Source organism: Geotrypetes seraphini, chromosome 12 (genome assembly GCF_902459505.1).
Source record: "Geotrypetes seraphini chromosome 12, aGeoSer1.1, whole genome shotgun sequence".
Classification (NCBI taxonomy): Eukaryota; Metazoa; Chordata; class Amphibia; order Gymnophiona; family Dermophiidae; genus Geotrypetes; species Geotrypetes seraphini.
In genome coordinates, this window is record NC_047095.1 from 81,933,725 (window position 1) to 81,956,819 (window position 23,095).

The following is a 23,095-nucleotide window of genomic DNA, read 5'->3' on the forward strand; positions in this document are numbered from 1 at the left end:
GAAGAGACGTGCCCTGTGCTGGGCTGGAAGGCACTCGCGCATGTGCGGTGCGGGCGACTCAAAACTTCTAGTTTCTTCAAGCAGGTCTGCTTGTGAGGCGTCCACATCAGGGCTCCGTCGGATGACGTCACCCACCCACATGTGAGAATAGGCTGCCTGCTTGTCCTGGGATAAAGAACGTACTGACAAAGAACAAACAGAACTACGATTTGGCTCAGGAAATGAGGGGTGTTCTGCTCTCAGAATTATTGCCTTAGTATTAGGAATGCAGTGTCATGGGAATTAGAAAGGTCAGTTTTGGCACCAGATGACGTCACGTTTCAGCACGGCTCCATGATAAGTGTATAGACCATTCAGCCAATAAAAATGACATATGTGACAAATCAATGAGAAGTTAATAACTAGGAGGTACCCTAGGTTACTGAAAAAAAGTATGTAAGTAACATGCCAGATGACATAAGAGAAAAGAGAGGAGTCAGACCCAAAAGAACATCAGATTGCTATTTCGTATGTATGTTATCCTTATAGCCAATATGCTGTACTTTGCTATTCCATGTGAGCTGCCTTTTGCTTATTGCTAATAAACCTATCTTATTGGAACTGTCACAAGGTCTTATTATTGGCTGATGATAAGATCTGCAGCCGATCTTATTAGTTCAGAAGATGTACTTTCATCTTCAGATAGTCAATGGACTTAGACCTTATATGGCGGCTCCATTGTTTAGGATGGTGTTGCAGTCGATAGTATTATCCGTTTTCAACTACCGCAATCTGGTGGTGTTGGGATTGCCAGATTCAGTTTTGGGCGCGTTTCAGGTGGCCTAGAATTCAGTGCTACATGCTCTATTTAGATTGGATAGACGTGAGCATGTGATGAATATTTATAAGGGACAAGATATGTTACAAGCTACTGGTAAATTTTTTTATGTGCTTACATAAGTTGGCTCCCAAACACCTGGTCCAGAGCATCTTGCTACGTGAGCCGGCTCGATTGCTTCGCTCAATTGAGCATTGCGATCTGTTCCATCTGTGTGGGACTTAAGACTTTCTTCTTCCAGGAACAGTGTCTTTCACTGTATCGGCCCCAGGGAGTGGAACAACCTTCCAGGATATATTCGCCAACAGCAAAATTAACACAACTTCAGGAAAATGCTGAAAAGATACCTGTTCTGAGTTTGGCTGAGGGACGATGGTCTGGTCTGTTCTATTTGGCATAATGATGTTTGTCATTGAAGTGTCCTGTACGCTATATGCAATTTTATATTTTGATATATTTAGGGTTTGGCCAGTTGTTTGGCCTTAAATGTTGTTAGTCGTTGATGCGATGTGTATGTCATATGCAATTTGATTTTTATATGTAAGTGTGTAATTTGTTTTACATTGTGTTTTTGATTTGTGTGATAAATGTTATGTCTTATTTTGTATGTTATTATGTAACTCGCCTTGGATAAGGGTGGGCGATAAATAAACAAACAAATTTCCACACTGAACATCCAAGTGGCAGAAAAAATTTAGTCTCTTCAGTTTAAGGTCCTTTTGCAATTTCTTAGTCTGCATGTGATTTAACAACTTTGAATAGTTTTGTCTCGTCTGTAAATTTGGTCACCTCGTTCATTATTCACATTTCCAGATCATTTATAAAAGTGAGAAAGCACCAGTCACAGTATAGATCCTTTGTCACAATCCACAATTCAACTTTCTGTTATGAGAGAATTGCCATTTAACCCTACTCTGTTTTCTGTGTTTTAACTAGTTTCCAATCCACCACAAAACATTTGTTCTCTTATCCCATGGCTTCTGATGATGGACTTTGCCAAAAGTTTTCTGAAAGTCAAGATATGTTATATTAGCTGGCTCGCCTTTTATCCACATATTTATTCATAACTTCCACTGAAGGAGGTGAAAATCAGGTGGCAAAAATATTGAATATGGCAGCAGCAGCAGATATGATCTCATGGGGATAGTTGCAGCTATCCTAAATATTTGAGAGATTATTCCTGGGGGGAACTGAATAAACTACTCAGTGGTTATCACTTGGCCTTGCTCTCACACCAAGACTCACTTTGCTTGATAAATGCAGCATTTAGTGGGGAAAGGGATGTAGTGATGAGGGTTTTAGAAGAATGGAGACTTTTTTAGGTACTGTCGGAGATATTTATATAGAGCAGTAAGCATTGTACTGTATCTGTATAGTTACATGAACCTGTAAATGATGCTTGGATGTTAAAATGAACTCTCACTGTCTGTGGTCCCCTGAAATGAGCATTTTCTCTTGCAGATGCACTAATCTCTTTCTTACGTGAAGTGGCAGCAGCTGCACCCAGTGTTCCATTTTATTATTACCATATCCCAAAGCTAACTGGAATTACAAGTGAGTATAGTGGAATTTCAAAGTATATAAAACTGTTTGAAAAAGAGAAAATGGACATTCTAGTCAAGTTATTGTACTAATATCTGACTAGTGCTTTGAGATCAGCACCTGTGATGCGTATACAAATTTACAGCTATAAGCAGAGCTATAAACCAGTGGTCTCCAACCTTTTTTATATAAAGGGCCGCAGTAACATAGTAAATAACAGTAGGTAAAGACCTGAATGGTCCATCCAGCCTGCCTATTAATTACATACATTATAAATTCATGATTAAATACAGATGTGTGGGATTGGAAAATTTGAGCATGTCACAAGACATTATATTGCAATGTACTGATTGACCATGCAGTTTCGAGTAAAATACAAATTATTGCTGATGGTTTATTTGAGTTTTGATCATATGGCACCTAGGTATTTAAGTGATAGTCTGGCGCCATATGTTCCAATGAGACTAAACTAAACTAAACCTTAAGTTTAGTTTAGTTTAGTCTCATTAACCTCTCCACAATCGTAAAACTCAGCACGGTTTACAGGAGCTGGGATGGAAAAGGAACTCCAATGGAGGGTTATAGGACTTAGTATAAAGAATGTTTAAAGGGGCTTAGTATACCAGAGAGGGAGGAAGTATTACATTTTTGAGAATAGCCAAGTTTTCAGTTGTTTACGGAAAAGTTGGAGGGAGCTCAGATTCCGAAGTGGGGAGGTAAGGTTATTCCAGAGCTCAATGATTCTGAAGGGGAGGGATGTTCCTAGTTTTCCTGCATGGGATATGCCTTTTAATGAGGGGAAGGATAGTTTTAATTTTTGGGTGGATCTGGTGCATTAAAGTGCTTTTCTACTACTGTGTCAGCTCTAGTAAAACTCCATGACCCCCCGACTTGAGTTTTGGCTCTTCATCACTTTAATGCACAGTTTCCATATTTGCACGTTTGCACGATAATACTGCGGAGAATAGAGTACCCAACCTGCTGATATACAGATAAGTGACTATATATATTTTTGAATAAAGTGAATATAATTAAAGTTAAAGGTTGGGTCAGGGACAGTAAAAATGCTATGATAGTCCCGATTCTACCTGCAGTTTAGTGTCATCACTAAACATAGGGTTAGGTGGTCTGAGCACTTTTACTAATTTATAAATATATATTCTTTTTTTTTTTTTTATAATTTCTTTATTCATTTTTAAACTTACATCAAGTGTACAGTAAATATCAACCAAATATAATACAACATCACTTGAAAAATTTTCAATATCATACACCAAGAAGATTTAACCTCCACCCCCCTCCCAAATTCATATACAACTAATATATACCACATGAAAATAATATCTTACGACAATCATCTATATATTCTTAATGGAAAAACAAGAAATCCCCCCCCCAAATCCACATGTGTATTAAGATTGGGAAAAGTGTAACTTATTCATTACTATAATTTAATAAAGGTCCCCACACATCCTTAAATTTATTATAATAACCTTTTTGAACAGTCAACGCTCTTTCCATAATACACATGACAAACTGAAGACCACCAAAAACAATAATTCAGTCTTCTGCAGTCCTTCCAATTATGTGTTATTTGTTGGATGGCAACTCCTGTTAATATCAATAAAAGCTTGTTATTTTTAGCAGATATTTGACATTTAGCTCTCATAGATATGCCAAATAAAATTGTGTCATATGACAATGCTACATGGTTCTCTAACAAACAATTTATTTGATTTTTACTCCCTGAATGCATCACTCTGCACTTCTTTGCATTAAAATTTTGTTGCCAGATGTTAGACCATTCTTCTAACTTTTGCAGATCCTTTTTCATGTTTTTCACTCCATCTGGGGTTTGCACTCTGTTACAAATCTTGGTGGTATCCACAAAAAGGTAAACTTTACCTTCTAGCCCTTTGGCAAAGTCACTTACAAACATGCTGAACAGAATCGGTCCTTGCATCAATCCTTGAAGCATTCCATTACTCATTTTTCCCTCCTCCGAGTGAATTTCATTAATCACCACCCTCTGACATCTATCCATCAACCAGTTTCTAATCCAGTTCACCACTTTGGGCCCTAACTTCAGCCCATCAAGTTTATTCAAGAGCCTCCTATGAGGAACCATGTCAAAGGCTTTGCTGACATCTAAGTAAATTACATCTAGTGCACATCCTTGAGCCAATTCTCTGGTCGCCCAGTCAAAGAGTTCAATCAGATTAGTTTAACATGATTTTACCTTATAGGAAAGCCATGCTACTTAGGATCTGGAATTCATTAGATTCTAAGAAATTCACTCTCCTTTCCTTCAGCAGTGCTTCTATTATTTTTCCAATAACCGAAGTGAGTCTTACTGGCCTGTAGTTTCCCACTTCAACTCTGTGATCACATATGTGAAGAGGGACCACATCTGCTCTTCATAAACACCTCCTGCATGAACGGCACAGTATCTACTCTGTTCTCACATGTAACTGTGCCAGCCAATTGTGGTCCTTCTCCAGGATTTTCTTCTGTGAATAAAGAATAGAAGTATTTGTTTAGCGCATTTGCTTTTTTCTCATCATAGCAGTTACATTGCTTCTTTCAGTCTCGCAATTCCATTTTTTGTCTTTCTCCTTTCACTAATATACCGTATATACTCAAATATAAACCGAGCTGACCCTTTCCCCTTAAAAAGGAGGAAAAAAGGTTGACTCGCATATAAACCGAGATTAGAAACTTGGGTTATCCTGGTAAACCAGTATACAAAGACTGCGCATCCTTGTTAACACAATTTTTTATTAACATTAAATATTTTTACCAAACAACGCTTACAATAACAGCAGTTTAAACAAGATCTGTTTAGATAAACAATCCCTCCCACATAATTCCCCTGTTCCCTACTCCCCTTGCCCACTTCCCCAAGTTTTAACTGGTTGGTGCCTGATTGTACTGTATGTATACTGAAAAATGACCCCCAACACTACCCCATTTATTCATTCATTCAATTTTCTATACTGTTCTCCCAAGGGAGCTTTAACCAGTGTGCAACATTCTCTTCTCAGTCTTGGATGTTTTTTCTGCCTGGGCAGGAGCGTATAAGGATCGCTCCTGCCCCAGCTCACCAATGGACCACCAAGGCTGTAAGGTAGAGACCCAGAGAAAAGCCTATGATGGGTCTGGGAGGGGATTTTGCCTTTACAGTGGGAGGGCGTGAATGAGTGGGAGTTTCCAGTTGCTTTTTTGGTCAAAATGGTACGGTATTTGAGCACACAAAAATAACCCACTCCCTCCCTTTGTAATCATTTGGTCCACTTTGAGTTGAAGATATTGGGCCTAACACATGACACACTTTTTTTTTTTTTTTTAAGTCTTCATTTATTTACCAGCATTTAATAACCAACGAAAGAAATAAGGAAACAAAATACAACAAACAAGAAAACCTAAAATACTTTTACTATACCTTTCAGCTCAGAAGACAGCTGCTACTGCCGATTCCTTACATTGATCTGGTGCGGGGCCTTGAGCATCTGCGCATGCTCAAGGCCTAGCAGCTCCCAGCCTTCTCCGAGAATCTTGGAGGGGTTGTGTGCCGGCAGACGCTGAGCATGAGAGATGCGCAAGGTCCTTTGCCAGCAGCAGTATGAAGGTCAGGGGGATTGGCGCCATGTGCGGCGGGGGGATTTTTTTGGCGGTCCCATGTGAAGCGGCGGCATTAACGGTGATGGGTGGGTGTTTGGCGGCCCCCTGTGAAGCGGCGGCATCGGCGGCTTCATGTGGATTGGCAGCAGTGCCAGGCAGTACCGGGAGTGTATGGTGTTCAGCAGGCTCACGCATGGAGGGTAGGACAGCAAATCTGGGGGTGGGGGATTGGCAGCCCCATGTGGAGCGGCGGCAGCACACAGCACCTGGGAGTGTATGCAGGTCAGTGGCTCCCGGGGTGGTCGGACCAATGAATGGAGGTCAGCAGATCGGCGATACCCTGGAATGAATGGAAATGCGGCTCCAAGTATGGCCCATGTTTTTATTTATTTTCCTCACTTAAAGGTCAGTAGTCATTTTTATTGCTCCTTTCAGCTTGGACCATTGTTTTTCCACTTCTTTTATGTCTTCCTATCCTATCATCTCTTTCTTCAGACACTCCCCCCCCCTCCATGCTACTAAAGTCTGCATGTTTGAAATCCAGGACTTTGAGTTTTGTGTGGCCGCCCTCCACTTTAGCTGTTATATCAAACCAAATCTTTTGATGATTGCTACTTCTCAAGTCTCCCTGGTATGTTTGTGCTCCATCCATGGTAATCACTGAACCATTTCTCTTTGATAGCAACAATATCCAAGTCTGCCTTTAACATCAGGGCTTGCAGATCCCAATTTTTGTTGCTTAAACTGTGAGTTTGTTTGTGGTCATTGCTTTCCGGTTACCATTCCATGGCAATCTCATTTTAGTATAAGTTTTAATTTCGTCTCATTTCCTGTTGCAATGTTATAAAGTGAATTGATAATATTGTTTTCACTGCTGTCTTTAATACCTCATATCTTGGGTTTTTCTAGGGCTGGCCACCAGAAATGACCTGCATACATACGCCACCTCCCCCCTTCTAGTTTAAATGCCTAGAAACATATTGCCTGAATTTCTCGGGATTCTTTTTCCTGTCATAGTAAGGTGCAGCCCATCATTGTACTATAGTCTCTTGTTTTTCCATGTATTACCTCATCCTCCTATGTACCTAAAGCCTTCTTAATGACACCCGGCTTTGTATTTTGTACTTTCCTCTCCCTTTCCATAGATATGCAATACTTCTGAAAAAGCTACAGTCTTTACAAAAGGTTTTAATCCCCTCCCCCAGCTCCTGAAATGCTTTCTGTGCTACAAGTGGGATGTTGTTGGCTAGGTCGTTTGTTCTGAGGTGGATAATATCGGGGTTCAAATACTTTTTCTTCCCTAATTATAGTCGGTATTTTTCTGGTGTTCTGGCAGCCAAGGATCCTGGCAGGCATTTCACTACTTTGGACTCCTTGTCTTATGTTTCCAGGTTAATCCCTTTGATGATGGAATATCCTAGAAGCAATAATTTTCTGGTTTGAGCTTTATTTGTGCTTTGGGGGGGTGCCTCTCTAATGAGTTGCCTTCACTGGTTCTAGTTCCACCTCGGTTCTTTTTTTTTTCTTTAGCATCACAATGCTCTAATGGAGGAAAGGAATTCTGTAGGCACAATTATTGTGAGGGTGGATGCTTCTTTGTCTCATGTCGCAGTCTACCCGAGTCTACTGTGACCCATTTATCCCTAGGTTGTTTCATTCTTTGAGGCAGTGGTGGTAAATTGGTATGATTCTGTGGGGTGATGGTAGTTGCTTTACTTGCATCCAATTCCTGCTTAAGTTTACAGAGCTCCACTTTAATACTAGCAAGCTGAAGACAGATGAGACAAGTCTTAAGCCTCCGGATTGTGTGCCTTGGAACTAAAGCGCCACAATGATTGCACTGAGTAAAAGTCATCTTGCTTGGTTGGAATGGGGATTAACTGAGCTTTCTTAATTATTGGGCTGTCTGTATATGAGTTGCAAACCCTGAGATGGGTGGAATGTGAGGAGGATAGGTGGGACTATAAGTATCAATGGGTTACTAAGTTCCCTATCAACAGTTCTATAGGAGGGGCTAGCAATTGAGATATTGTGGTACAAATACAAATTGTGCTGGAATCTACCTTTTCTCCCTTTTTAAATTCCAAATGTCCCCAATAAATCTAGCTAGCAGTTTCTGTGATATAATCTCAACGGCACATTAAACCTTATAGTTACTTTCTAATCTAGGTCTGGCAATATAAAATAAACATTGACAGTAGTACGAAAGGTGTTAGAATGAACATAAGAAGGTGTTTTCCCCTATGACAGACTCCAGAAGAGTGTTCCAGTTTTCTGACACTCTCTGGGTGAAGAAGAACTTTCTTATGTTCGTACGGAATCTATCCCCTTTCAATTTTAGAGAGTTCTCGCTACCTTGGAGAAGGTGAACAACCTGTCTTTATCTACTAAGTCTATTCCCTTCAGTACCTTGAATGTTTTGATCATGTCCCCTCTCAGTCTCCTCTTTTCAAGAGAGAAGAGGCCCAGTTTCTCTAATCTTTCGCTATACGGCAACTCCTCCAGCCCCTTAACCATCTTAGTCGCTCTTCTCTGGACCCTTTCGAGTAGTACTGTGTCCTTCTTCATGTACGGTGACCAGTGCTGGACACAGTACTCCAGGTGAGAGTGCACCATGGCCTGGTACAGCAGCATGATAACCTTCTCCGATCTGTTCATGATCCCCTTCTTATTAATAATAAATCTTTATTGATTTTCAATTTAAATTCAAGCATAACACTTGTACAGAAAGCAATAGTCATAATAACATAAAATCATAAAATTAATTTTACATCCAATAAAGAAAACATTATTTAACTATTTGTGCTCAAGTCCTCATTCTAGATCCAAGTTTTAGAAATAGCGAAAAAATAAAAGAAAAAATAGAATTTATAGCAAGATGCTAAAAGCTATAACACTGAAAATGAGATCTCATAATTATATATAGGGTTCAAGATATTCCTCTATCCAGATGAGACATTGCCACAAAAGTTGTCAATTGAGATGGTTCAAAGAATACATACTTGACAGAGCGGTAACACACTATACATTTACATGGATGTCTCAAATAAAAGGTAGCCCCCAAAGATGTAACCCCAGATTTCAGAAGAAGAAATTCACGGCGACGCTTCTGTGTCTCCCTTGTAAGATCAGGAAACATCTGTACTTTACAACCAAGAAAAATTATAACTGTGGTGCTTCCGCTAGATAAAAAATGGTTATTAAGACTTTACTTTAAAAATAGACAAAAAGTTTTTCTTGGTTGTAAAGTACAGATGTTTCGTGATCCCCCTTCTTTATCATTCCTAGCATTCTGTTCGCCCTTTTCGCCTGCCGCACATTGGATCGACTTATCGATCAGAACTCCCAAGTCTCTTTCCTGGGAGGTCTCTCCAAGTACCGCCCTGGACAAGAGTCAGTTTGAAAAGACTATCTCCTCTAATAAATGGGTAAGAGCTAGGCAAAAAAAGGAGGGAAAGGTTTTAGGGAGGAGTTTGTTTTCCCAGGGGAACAGGGGGTCTAGGTTAGAAAAACAGCAGTTACACCAAACTATAGATAAACAGATAAATCAGCACAGATTAAACCCCAATAATTAAATAAGTCAGTGCTGCAGTCTAGAAAAACTCTCAGCACAGTTTAAAACTTAATTCATAATTAGGTTTTGCTACTTGATATATTTTCTCTAGACTGGAGCACGGACTATTTCCAGTCAGAGAAAATTTTAAGAATGAGTCAAAGCCACTCAGCAATTTCCAAGTTCAGATCCTTCATGAGAAGCACATTGAATACAAGAACATCCAAAAGATTTCAAACTTACACATACTACTATTTTGTAAACCGTTTTGACCTGCTTGTTCAGACTGGGTATTAGACAAGTCAGTAACCCCAGCTATAGCACACTGGTACTTCAAAAGACTATAAAGGAACACAGGATGGGGCAAAAATTTCCTAGCAATACAATATTAAGTACACAACTAAATACAAATAAAATTTAAATGAAATTTAAATGGTGAATGCAGGGCCCTCAGTGTGAGGTGATAAGCTTTATGGAGCAAGTCAATGTCTTGCCCAGAGGCTTAAACATAAAGGTGCTCATAATAATTTTTTTTAAAAAAGTATAAAAATGGCCTAAATGGGTACTTGGGACGATCAAAAAACCTGATTGTCCAAGTACCCATAATCAAAGCTGGTTTTAGACGGTATCTAAAACCAGCTTGGGTCTTTCCCCTGCCTCTAAATGCATAGAGCCAAAAGAAGCGTTTTTAGAGGAGGGGAAAGGGCGGTAGGTGGGCCGACCTAGACCTAGACATGCAGCAGGTATAACCAAGACGTTAGGCAGGTTTCCTAGTCGGCACTTATACGTTTTGACTTAGACCAAGTCAAAACAGGTATAAGTGCCAAAAAGGGGCCGCTGAGCTGATCGTGGCTGCTGCGATCAGCTCAGCGGCCCCAGCAACCTGCCTACCCTACAGCAATGATCGCGGCAGGAGAGATGGCTCATCTCCCCTGCCACGATCCACCCTCCCCCTCTCCCCGACAACGATTGGGGCAGGAGGGAGCCCAAGCCCTCCTGCCCCGTGGCACCCCCGAACCCCCGACATGATCAGGCAGGAGGGAGCCCAAGCCCTCCTGCCCAGGCGAACCCCCCCACCCCAACTAAGATACGGGCAGAAGAGATCCCAGGCCCTCCTGCCTTCGATGCAAGGGCCCCCCCTGAACCCCCCGCCGGGTTGGGGCCATGTGCCTAAGGCCCCGCACACAGGAGGAGCCTAAGCCTACTGGGCCTATTCCGGTTGGCCCAGGCGTCTCAGGCCCCACCTGTGGGCGGGATTTGAGCCGCCTGGGCCAATCAGGCCCTAAGGCCAGCTATTCAAGGGATGGCTGGCCTGTCGGACGGATGGGCTTGGCACCCGTTCGTCCGACCAACGATTTTGAAGGTACGGGGTGGGGGTGGGGTCAGCGGGGGGGGATTCGGGGGGGCCCTTGCATCGAGGGCAGGAGGGCCTGGGATCCCTCCTGCCTGTATCTTAGTGGGGGTGGGGAGGTTCGCCTGGGCAGGAGGGCTTGGGCTCCCTCCTGCCCCGATCTTCGTCGGGGGTTGGGAAATCGCCAGGGCAAGAGGGCTTGGGCTCCCTCTTGCCCCTATCTTCGGCGGGGGTTGGGGAATTGCCAGGGCAAGAGGGCTTGGGCTCCCTCTTGCCCCGATCGTTGTAGGGGGGATTCTGTAACCGGTGTTGTTTTTGACAGACACTGGTTACAGAATCCAGCTTTTAGGCGAAGGACTGGCTCCTCCTTCGCCTAAAAGCTCTTGTCTTGGACGTTTTGGAGTTAGGCTTTTTTTAGGTTGATTATATGGTGTTAGTGTAGACGTAGTGGTGGTCTGGGCGGTTAAACAGCTGAACGTAGAGGCAGGCCATTATCAAAAAAACCTCCTTTTTGACTTTTTTTTTTGATAATGGACATTTTCCCTGCTTCTATTTACAATGTTTAAGGCCTTAGGCCAAAAGGGGATTTAAACTTTTTTTTTTAATTATGCCCCTCAAAGGCTGTAACCCAATGTTTTCAGCCTGCAAACTATCATGGGAGCCCTGCTTGTGTGCTCTGCCATGTAATAATTTAGTGATATAATCAAGCAAAATAGTATGATGATAATAATAATATCAATATATCAAAAGGAAATTTCTATCCCCACCTGTAGACCCGACGGAAAGACAAACAGCAGCAATCTCAAAAGGACAAATAAAAAATCTATGAGAGAATCGCTAGGTGAAGTACTTAGCTGAATCAATTGTGGAATCCGGGAATAATCGACATTCCACTCAAGTATTGTCCTGAGTTCTCAAGCAGAAATTATAAAGTCATTAGACTGGTCCAACCGGGTTCAGTTTGAAGCAGTACTCTCTTTCATCAGGAACCGCTTCATCATGCTCTGGGTATGGTGATACTGATGTGAACTTCTATGAACTCCCAGGTTCTTCCTCTTGTTTTGGTTTTTCAATTTTATTTTTTCTTTCTGCATTTTTTATTTTGCATTTGCTATTTTTGCAGTCCTTTCAGTGTACAGTTTATTTTTGCATTCTTCCTTTTCTGGACTTGGTTTCTTTTTTTCATTATTTTTTATTTTTTGAGTGCTAGAGTTAGTAATGTTGTAATTTGTTTCCCCAGCTGCGTGCACATTTTACATTTCTCCTTGAGCTTAACATTCACGCTGCCGTTCTGGCTCCTCCCCCTCTCTGTATCCCGGCAGTTAGTGGCAGCGTTCTTTGCGAGTATCAGCTGTTGTCAGCTGAAATTTGTGATGAAGGGGCATATTGCCCTGAAACCGAGCCCAGTTGGACCATTCTAGTGACTTTGTAATTTCTGCTTTTGTGGCTAGGTAATGGACTGAGCACTGGCAAAATAAGGGTGGTTCTTAAATATGAACTCTTAGGTTAGAAGATTGAATATGCTTGTTTGCCTTCTTTAGCAATTCGCATGGAGGATCTGTTGGTTGGGATCAAGAGCAAGATTCCAACATTTCAGGGTGTGAAGTTCAGTGACACTGACCTTTTGGATTTTGGACAGTGTGTGCACAAATATGAGAGTGAAAAGTTTACTTTCCTGTATGGGGTGGATGAGGTAAGATGGTTTATTCTTCACTTTTCACTCCCAAACCTAGAATCCCATGTCGTAACAGATTGTGCTGCCAACAGCTTCTTAACCCCTTTATTATTTTTCCCTTTCTCCTTGCCTTATTTGTATTCTTTCCTGTTGCAACAACAAAACTTGCAATTTTTCCATAACTTGAAAAGACCTATGGAAGAGGCTTTTTTTAGAAATGCACACTGTTATAAAAAGACTGAGAAGTTAATTGTCTGAAATATGTATAGGAACCTTCCATTGAAATTTATCTGTAACTTGTCAAGATTTTTCATTGCATAGGAAAAATAGGTTGAAAATAAATTGCATGCTCTAAACCAGGGGTCAAAGCTCAAGGTTAACAAAGCAATGGGGCCAGACAACCTGCACCCCAGGGTGCTTAGGGAGCTGAGTGATGTCTCGGCGGAGCCACTGTCCGTGCTCTTCAACCTCTCCCTTAGTACAGGCAGCGTCCCGTTGGACTGGAGGACGGCTAACGTCATTCCACTCCACAAGAAAGGCTCAAAGATGGAGACAGCAAACTACAGACCAGTGAGTCTAACATCGATAGTGAGCAAACTAATGGAAACTCTAATCAAACACCAATTGGATAAGATCCTGAATGAGGAGAATCTATGGGATCCCCGACAACATGGATTTACTAAGAGGAGATCATGCCAATCCAACCTGATCAGCTTCTTTGATTGGGTGACGGGGAAGCTGGATATTGGGGAGTCCCTGGACATCGTATACTTGGACTTTAGCAAAGCATTCGATAGCTTACCACACCGCAGGTTGCTGAGCAAGATGAGTTCTATAGGATTAGGTGACACATTGACGCAATGGGTTGGGAACTGGCTTGGAGGTAGGCTTCAAAGGGTGGTGGTGAACGGCACCCCCTCCGAAATGACGGAGGTGATCAGTGGAGTGCCACAGGGCTCAGTCTTGGGCCCAGTCCTATTCAACATCTTTATAAGAGACTTGGCAGAAGGGCTTTGAGGTAAAATAACATTATTCGCCGATGACGCCAAACTAAGTAATGTAGTGGGCAAATGCACAACAGACGAAGATTCAATGCCCGACAACATGATGCACGACCTACTCCTACTGGAGCGATGGTCTAGGACATGGCAACTCAACTTCAATGACAAAAAATGCAAAGTTATGCACCTGGGCAGCCAAAATCCATGCAAGTCTTATACCCTTAATGGCGAGATCCTAGCAAAAACGGTAGCAGAACGAGACTTGGGGGTAATTGTCAGTGAGGACATGAAGTCTGCCAATCAAGTGGAACAGGCTTCGTCCAAGGCAAGACAAATCATGGGCTGCATACGAAGGGGTTTCGTCAGTCATAAGGCGGAAGTCATTATGCCATTGTATAGATCCATGGTGAGGCCCCACCTGGAATACTGTGTGCAATTCTGGAGGCCGCATTATCGCAAGGATGTGCTGAGACTGGAGTCGGTGCAGAGAATGGCCACCCGGATGGTCTCGGGACTCAAGGATCTTCCATACGAAGAACGGCTTGACAAATTACAGCTTTACTCGCTCGAGGAGCGCAGAGAGAGGGGAGACATGATCGAGACGTTCAAGTATCTTATGGGCCGCATCGAGGCGGAGGAAGATATCTTCTTTTTCAAGGGTCCCACGACAACAAGAGGGCATCCGTAGAAAATCAGGGGCGGGAAACTACGAGGTGACACCAGGAAATTCTTTTTCACTGAAAGAGTGGTTGATCGCTGGAATAGTCTTCCACTACAGGTGATTGAGGCCAGCAGCGTGCCTGATTTTAAGGCCAAATGGGATCGGCACATGGGATCTATTCACAGGGCAAGGTAGGGGAGGGACATTAGGGTGGGCAGACTAGATGGGCCGTGGCCTTATCTGCCGTCTATTTCTATGTTTCTATTGGCCGAAAAAAAATTTTTTCTGGGGCCGCACAAACACTAACACTAGCTGATGAGCAAAAAAAGGTTGAGTAGGTCCCAAATTTGCAATCACAAAAATAGAAGATGTACGTATCTATAATAATAAACCTTCATTTAAGGGACACTGTGGAGAGGAACCCAAAAAAGCAGTAATACTTACCCTGACTGAGTGATCCTCCACGTACACCGCTGACAGTGCGAGCAGCCACAGGCTTCTGCATCCCCACTCTGATGAGCAGGGATGCGCGCTCCTGGTTCTCCCATTCACTTCTGTTACAGCTACAGTGAGCCTCATCAGAGCGGGGATGCTGAATCAGCTATCAGCAGCACACGTGGAGGATCGTTCAGTCAGGGTAAATATTACTGCTTTTTTGGGCCTCCCACTTTGAGCTTAGGCTCCCTCAAAATGAATATCTCCCCTGCTATAGCTAGTAGGGATCCCCAAGCCTTACCAACTGATGACCATCTCCCCCCGCTCCAACTTCCCAAGTTCTGCAGCGGCTGCCTTCCCCCCCCACTTGGCTTTCATGCATGCATGGGCAAGGTTTGGGAATCCCCATTAGCTCAAGTATTTATAAATTGCACTCATAGAAACATAGAAATAGACGGCAGATAAGGGCCACGGCCCATCTAGTCTGCCCACCCTAATGACCCTCCCCTACCTTTGCCTAGTGAATAGAACCCACGTGTCGATCCCATTTGGCCTTAAAATCAGGCACGCTGCTGGCCTCAATAACCTGAAGTGGAAGACTATTCCAGCGATCAACCACCCTTTCAGTGAAAAAGAATTTCCTGGTGTCACCTCGTAGTTTCCCGCCTCTGATTTTCCACGGATGCCCTCTTGTTGCCGTGGGTCCCTTGAAAAAGAAGATATCGTCTTCCGCTTCGATGTGGCCCGTGAGATACTTGAACGTCTCGATCATGTCCCCCCCTCTCTCTGCGCTCCTCGAGCGAGTATAGCTCCAGTTTGTCTAACCGTTCTTCGTACGGGAGATCTTTGAGTCCCGAGACCATCCGGGTGGCCATTCTCTGAACTGACTCCAATCTCAGCACATCTTTGCGATAATGTGGTCTCCAGAATTGCACACAGTATTCCAGGTGGGGCCTCACCATGTATCTATACAATGGCACAATGACTTCCGGCTTCCGGCTGACGAAACCCCTGCGTATGCAACCTAGGATCTGTCTTGCCTTGGATGAGGCCTGCTCTACCTGACTGGCAGCCTTCATGTCCTCACTGACGATCACCCCCAAGTCCCGTTCTGCTACCGTTCTTGTTAGGATCTCACCATTAAGGGTATAAGACTTGTATGGATTATGGTTGCCTAGGTGCATGACTTTGCATTTTTTGACATTGAAGCTAAGTTGCCAGGTCCTAGACCAGCGCTCCAGTAGGAGTAGGTCGTGCATCATGTTGTCGGGCATTGAATCTTCGTCCGTTGTGCATTTGCCCACTACATTACTTAGTTTGGCGTCATCGGCGAATAATGCTATTTTACCTCGAAGCCCTTCTGCCAAGTCTCTTATAAAGATGTTGAATAGGGTCGGTCCCAAGACCGAGCCCTGTGGCACTCCACTGATCACCTCCATCATTTCTGAGGGGGTGCCGTTCACCACTACCATTTGAAGCCTACCACCAAGCCAGTTCCTAACCCATTTCGTCAATGTGTCACCTAATCCTATAGAACTCATCTTGCTCAGCAACCTGCGGTGTGGTACGCTATCGAATGCTTTGCTAAAGTCCAGGTACACGATGTCCAGGGACTCCCCAACTCAGGCGGGGGAGAAACTTTGGTGCCCATCCACTAATTTTGGGCGCCAGTCCCTCCTCCCAAATCAGCTGTATATGACTACTCCACTGAATACAAAAATAATTGTGATGCACATATACCCAAAGCTAACATATTCCAGTTAATAAATTAAAAATAAAACAACTTTTTCTACCTTGTGGTCTGGATATTTTTTTTTTCCATCATCTTGTTCCCAGTTTCTCTTTCTGCTTTTTATCTATCTTCTGTAAATGAGAGACTGAATCAGTGAATTACACCACCCACGAGAGAGACCCGCTATACAGTAACTCAGCTCAGAGACATAAAACTCTGAAGAGGGGGAGGTAACCCCTTCTTGGGGCAAGAGTTTACCATCCAATCATAGCTTAATCAATGATAAAAGCAGGTCCAACTCTAAGGTGTAAAATGGTTTGTAACTGTATGTATATCTTAATTGAAGTAAAGTATTCAATAATTTCAAGAAATTTTGCACTCAGGTTGACACTGGAAACTTAAAAAAGCCTCACTTAACTTAATTTCAGGGGAAGCTCATCAGGATGCCAACGCGGCCCCGTTTCGGTGTCTGCTTCAGGAGACCCCGCCAACTAAAGTTCAATTCTGCTAAGGAGTCACACCATGTTTAAGTTCAAAAACAGTGATCGGTCAAAAAGTTGAAAAAGTTCCGTGCAACTTTTTGACCGATCACTGTTTTTGAACTTAAACATGGTGTGACTCCTAAGCAGAATTGAACTTTAGTTGGCGGGGTCTCCTGAAGCAGACACCGAAACGGGGCCGTGTTGGGACCCTGATGAGCTTCCCCTGAAATTAAGTTAAGTGAGGCTTTTTTAAGTTTCCAGTGTCAACCTGAGTGCAAAATTTCTTGAAATTATTGAATACTTTATTTCAATTAAGATATACATACAGTTACAAACCAATTTTACACCTTAGAGATGGACCTGCTTTTATCATTGATTAAGCTATGATTGGATGGTAAACTCTTGCTCCAAGAGGGGGTTACCTCCCCCTCTTCAGAGTTTTATGTCTCTGAGCTGAGTTACTGTATAGTGGGTCTCTCTCGTGGGTGGTGTAATTCACTGAGTCAGTCTCTCATTTACAGCCAAGCCTCTTTTCTGCCTCCCTTGATACATTGTCCCTGCTGTATTGGAAACATTTTATCTATCTTCAACTAATTCTCTTTCCAGTGTCTGTTGTCCATTTTTTTCTCCTCTTCTGTTGTTCCATTTTCTTCTTTTAATACCCTCCCCCCCCCCCCAAAAAAAAAAAGTCCAGGATGCTTCCTCGTCCCAGAATGTTCTCCCCCTTCTCTCTGTGCCCATACATCTCTACCTCACTCCTCTCCCACCACCATGTCCAGTAATTCTCTCTCTGTCTCCATCCCTCCTCTCTCTGCCCAACAGTTATCCTCTTTCTTTATCTCCCCAATTGCACCATCTCTTTCCCTCTCTCAGACACCCAATTCTCCGTTTCTATTATCTCCCTCACCTCAGCATCTCTTTTCCTCTTTTCCTTCATTCTGTGTTCTAAGTTCATGCCCCACCATCCTTCCTTCCATCATTTTTCCTAAGTTTGTGCTCCCTCCCTCTCAAGTCCCAACACGCCATTCTCCCTCCCTCCCTTCTGTGCTGCGGGTGTTTACCTTCTTGCCTGCTCCCTCCTCTGTCTTGCTGCAGTGTTCGCTCAAAGCCACGGGCAGAAGCTTCCACGCGCCTCCCGCGACTGATCTGAAAGCGTTCCTCTGACGTCACGACGTCAGAGGGAACATTTCCGGGTCAGCCGCAGGAGGCACTTAGGCACTGCTACCCGCGGCTTTGAGCGAATGCTGCAGCAAGGTGGAGGAGGGAGCCGACAAGACGGTAAACACCCAGCGGCAACAGAGTAAAACAACGCATCGCCCTTAAGCGGGCTGCATGAAATACCTCTTGGGGCCGCGGGTTGGACACCCCTGCTTTAAACATTTTATAAAGCTGTATTTGGATGAGGGTATGTGATTGAGGTATGTGTCTTTGAGCAGGTTAGTAAGAGGATTACTACTGGCAGTATGTTGTTTTGAATTTACTTGCCTTTTCCAAATCCCAAGCTTAAGGCAGATTCTCAAAATGGCATCCTGATTGTAGGCAGCAGTAGGCATCCTACTGCCATCTTACGGATCAATCAGAACACATGTTTTTTTAAAAAAATATTGATGTGGCGAATGATGCCTACAATGTAGGCATCTTTGCGTGCATACAGAGGCATTTAGGCATGCCTATGGACCACTGCAGGTGCCGTTTCCAGAATCAGGCCCAAGCTGATTCTCCCCTCCCCTTGGCTGAGTGAGGAGGTGGGAGAGCTGAGTAATGTGGCTGAGTGAGTGGATGAGACGTACAGTTGTTGGGGGTGAGGGGGTGGTAAGTGGGTACAAGGGAAACTACGCTGCAGAGTAAGTGTCTGAATGGAGGCATATGTTGAGATGACTGGGGGGGGAAGGTTTGAGTTCTTTGGGGGAATTTTCCAAAACACTATCCTTTTTTCTCTGTTGGTAACTCCTCCATTGTTCAGCAAGAGGGGCTCGATTCCTCACTTACCACACCACTTGCATCTTCCACACTCCTCTTGTTCAGCATGTGGGGCTCCAGTTTCCTATCTGCCACACCACTCTTTGCTGCAGTATTTGAGGGTGATGTAATGAAGCACCCATATTAATAGGGCAGGAAGACACTTTTAGTTTATTTTGTAAAGACACGTAGCTGTCTGTGCCTTTATACTAGCATATAACCTGCAGAAATAGGGCCTGTTTTGGGAGAGCTGACATTCACACCTATTCAGGAGCAGGCTTTAAGGTTAGCATGTTATTTTTATAAAATACTTTTTGTAACTCATGATTGCCCACACTCTAACAAAACTTCTCCTTTGAACATGCCCACTCAAATACAAGTGTGACCTAATTTTTCTAAGAGGCCTTGAACATGTGTAAAATAGCATATTAAGATATGAAAATTTTTATAAGAACATAAGAATTGCCGCTGCTGGGTCAGACCAGTGGTCCATCGTGCCCAGTAGTCCGCTCACGTGGCGGCCTGCTGGTCAAAGACCAGCACTCTAACTGAGACTAGCCCTACCTGCATACGTTCCAGTTTAGCAGGAACTTATCCAACTTTGTCTTGAATCCCTGGAGGGTGTTTTCCCCTATAACATGCTCCGGAAGAACGTTCCAGTTTTCTACCACTCTCTAGGTGAAGAACTTCCTTACGATTGTATGGAACCTATCCCCTTTCAACTTTAGTGCGTGCCATCTCGTTCTCCCTACCTTGGAGAGGGTGAACAATCTGTTTTTATCTGCTAATTCTATTCCCTTCAGTATTTTGAATGTTTCGATCATGTTCCCTCTATCTCCTCTTTTCAAGGGAGAAGAGGCCCAGTTTCTCCAATCTCTCACTGTACGGCAACTCCTCCAGCCCCTTAACCATTTTAGTCGCTCTTCTCTGGACCCTTTCGAGTAGTAATGTGTCCTTCTTCATGTATGGCGACCAGTGCTGGGCGCAGTACTCCAGGTGAGAGCACACCATGGCCCGGTACAGCAGCATGATAACCTTCTCCGAACTGTTCGTGATCCCCCTTCTTTATTATTCCTAGCATTCTATTCGCCCTTTTTGCTGCCACCGCGCATTACATGGATGACTTCATTGAATTGTCGATCAGAACTCCCAAGTTTCTTTCCTGGGAGGTCTCTCCCAAGTACTGCCCCGTACATTCTGTATTCGTGCACGAGATTTTTGTTACCGACGTGCATCACTTTACACTTATCCACGTTGAACCTCATTTGCCATGTCGATTCCCATTTCTTAAGCTTGATTATGTCATGTTGCAGATCTTCGCAATCCCCCTGTGTCTTTACTACTCTGAATAACTTCGTATCTCTGCAAATTTAATCACCTCACTCGTTGTACCAATGTCCAGATCATTTATAAAGATGTTGAAGAGCATGAGTCCAAGCACTGAGCCCTGCGGCACCCCACTGGTGATGCTCTTCCAGTCTGAGTATTGTCCATTTACCCCCACTCTCTGTTTCCTATGCTCCAGCCAGTTTTTAATCCATGTGGGTATTTCACCCTCGATTCCGTGGCTCGCAATTTTCGGAAGTAGTTGTTCATGTTGAACCTTGTCGAACGCCTTCTGAAAATCCAGATATACAATGTTGAGCGGGTTGCCCTTGTCTATCTACCTGTTTATTCCCTCAAAGAAGTGCAGCAAGTTCATCAAACAAGATCTGCCTTTGCTGAAACCGTGCTGGCTGGTTCTCATCAGACCGTGTCTGTCAAGTTGATCCTTTATCAGTGCCTCTACCATCTTTCCCGGTACCGAGGTCAGACTCGCCGGTCTGTAGTTTCCTGGATCTCCCCTCGAACCTTTTGTAGTTGAGCCTGGCCCCTTCTGCTGCTGGCACTACTGAATCCTATTCTCATCCTGTGTCCATATGTATAGGCAAATGTATGTGCATATGCAAATAGACTTCAGAATATATATGGACTGACCCTGAATAATAGGTGATATTGCCTGATATGAAACGCAGCTAAAAAATACTTTATTCTCTGTACTGCTAGCAAGCCATGTTCATGTTCCTGGATTTCGAAGCAGGGCCTTTGGATGCCTATACACATTGGTGCTGGACTTTTGGATACCCAAGTAGGAAGCTTTTAAAAGTCTTCTCTACCCCCTGCACTGACCAGGATCTGAGTCAGGGGCTGTCTGGGTCAGCAGAGGCACAGTGTGCCAATTGAGACAGTCCTGGGATCCTAAAGGAGATCATAGCTGTCCCAGGTGGTGCCAGTGAGAGAGGATTGAACAGGTAACCTCTGGCTTAGATCTTGGTCAATGTGAGGGATGGAGAAGAGGACTTCTTTAATGCTATCCATTTGGGTATCAAAAAGGTAGTGCTCAAGTCATGGGCACTCAAAAGTCCCATGCCTCTTGGATCTCGTAGCTTTAATTGGATTGCCTGATAAAATCTGAAGTTGTAGATCATGGATTGAAAAAAAAGTACACAAAGAACTTGTTGATCATGTGTAGTAAATTATGCTCATTTTTTCTGTACTCTTGATTAGCAACTGCTGGGTGCTCTGGCTATGGGTGCACATGGAGCTATTGGCAGGTGAGATTTCTATTTTTATATTGAAAATCCAGAGAAAACATTTTGCATTGGCTTTTTTTCTCTTAATCTTGTTTGGTGTTCACAGTCTGAAGTAGATTAACCTACTATGCTTGGCATTGTTCCACCTTTGTGCTTAGTATGATCCTATGAATACATTTTTTTATTTCTTTATTTTCCTTTTCGAGTTTTAAAAATGGGTACATAGTTTATTGCAGTGGAGTATTATGAGGATTGAACACATAAGGGACAAAAAAAATTCCTTGTTTAGACAAAGTACCCCTTAAATCTAATAAATATCAACTGAATACCCTCGCCCAGGCTCTGCCCCAGACTCCACCTCCATAATAGTAGTAATTGTAATGCAATTTCTTACATCCATTTTTCATATATGTACAATATAATCTTAATACATAATGGCAACCACAAAATTTAAAAAAAACACAAAGCACACTATATGCAGAGAAAATATCATTTATATTCAGGGGTTTTTTTCCAAAGAGGTCAAGGCAGATGACTTTAAAATATGCAATCTCACCTCAGTAACAGCTATTGAAAAATGGACAAATATAGTATAAAATATAGATAGCAGATATAAATTCTCAAAACTGACACATTTCAATCACTAAATTTGAAAATAAAATTATTTTTCCTACCTTTGCTATCTGGTGATTTCATGAGTCTCTGGTTGCACTTCCTTCTGACTGTGCATCCAATATTTCTTTCTTTCTGCTTCCTCTTCTCCAGACCTCATTCCATTCCAAGATAGGTGTCACCTAGGCATGCTTGAGGCTTCCGTATATAGGTGAATGGGGCTTCTATTTGGGGGTATAGAGGATTCCAGTTTGATATTAAGGTCAAAAGATGTTTAATAATAATAATAATGCATTACTTAAGCAAATCACATGAGAAAAAAAAAAAAAATATATATATATATATATATAGTATATATATTGTATTATAAACATTCTATTTTTTGTGATAGAGTACTCCTCTGATAATAATAGAAAAATATATTTAATAATGCATTACTCAAATGAAGCATATGAAATATATGTATATTGCATACTAAACCTCATTTTCAAAAGGTTAAAATAATAAGAGTATAATTTTAAAAAATAATAAAAAGAGATACACTACTCACAATGGCTGTGCTTTAGAGCAAATGGTCATGTCTGATGCACAGTCTTTACATCATTGTAATATCATCAATATACACCTAGATGGCAGAATGTCAATAAAAAATAATAGGAGCCCATACCTAAAATGAAGCGGCTCTGTGGTTAAAGGCATTGCTTCCATTTTCCAAAGGTCATGGGTTCAAATCCACACAACTTCCCTAATACCTTAACAGCTTCGTTTTGGTCTCATAAAAGAGTATGTATTGTAGACTTTGCCATTTACATTAGCACTCTGCCCTTTCCAGGATGCAGAGGGAAACTTTTTTTTTAATTTGTACCCTGAGATGGTTATGATTTCCTAAGGTATCATCTTGCATGGCAGGAACCGCCTATGGCTCAGTGGTTAAAGGCACTGCTTCCATCTTCCACAGGTCATGGGTTTAAACCCATAGGAAACTGAAATAGGGTTAGGTGCCACAGCACATATTCCTAATTTTTTAGTGACATTCTGCCATCTAGGTGCATATTGATGTCACAATGATGTCAAGATTGTG

General features: G+C 42.7%; 1 protein-coding gene across 5 annotated transcripts in view; it reads left to right on the top strand.

Moving 5' to 3' along the window:
* NPL (N-acetylneuraminate pyruvate lyase) overlaps positions 1-23,095 on the top strand; it is a 90,639-nt gene that overhangs the window by 42,590 nt on the left and 24,954 nt on the right. For all 5 annotated transcript variants that reach the window (XM_033916088.1, XM_033916087.1, XM_033916089.1 and 2 more), the window contains 3 exons: positions 2,279-2,371; positions 12,426-12,577; positions 21,377-21,423. In XM_033916088.1, the coding sequence (XP_033771979.1) occupies positions 2,279-2,371; positions 12,426-12,577; positions 21,377-21,423 (292 nt within the window). The remainder of the gene's footprint in view (positions 1-2,278; positions 2,372-12,425; positions 12,578-21,376; positions 21,424-23,095) is intronic.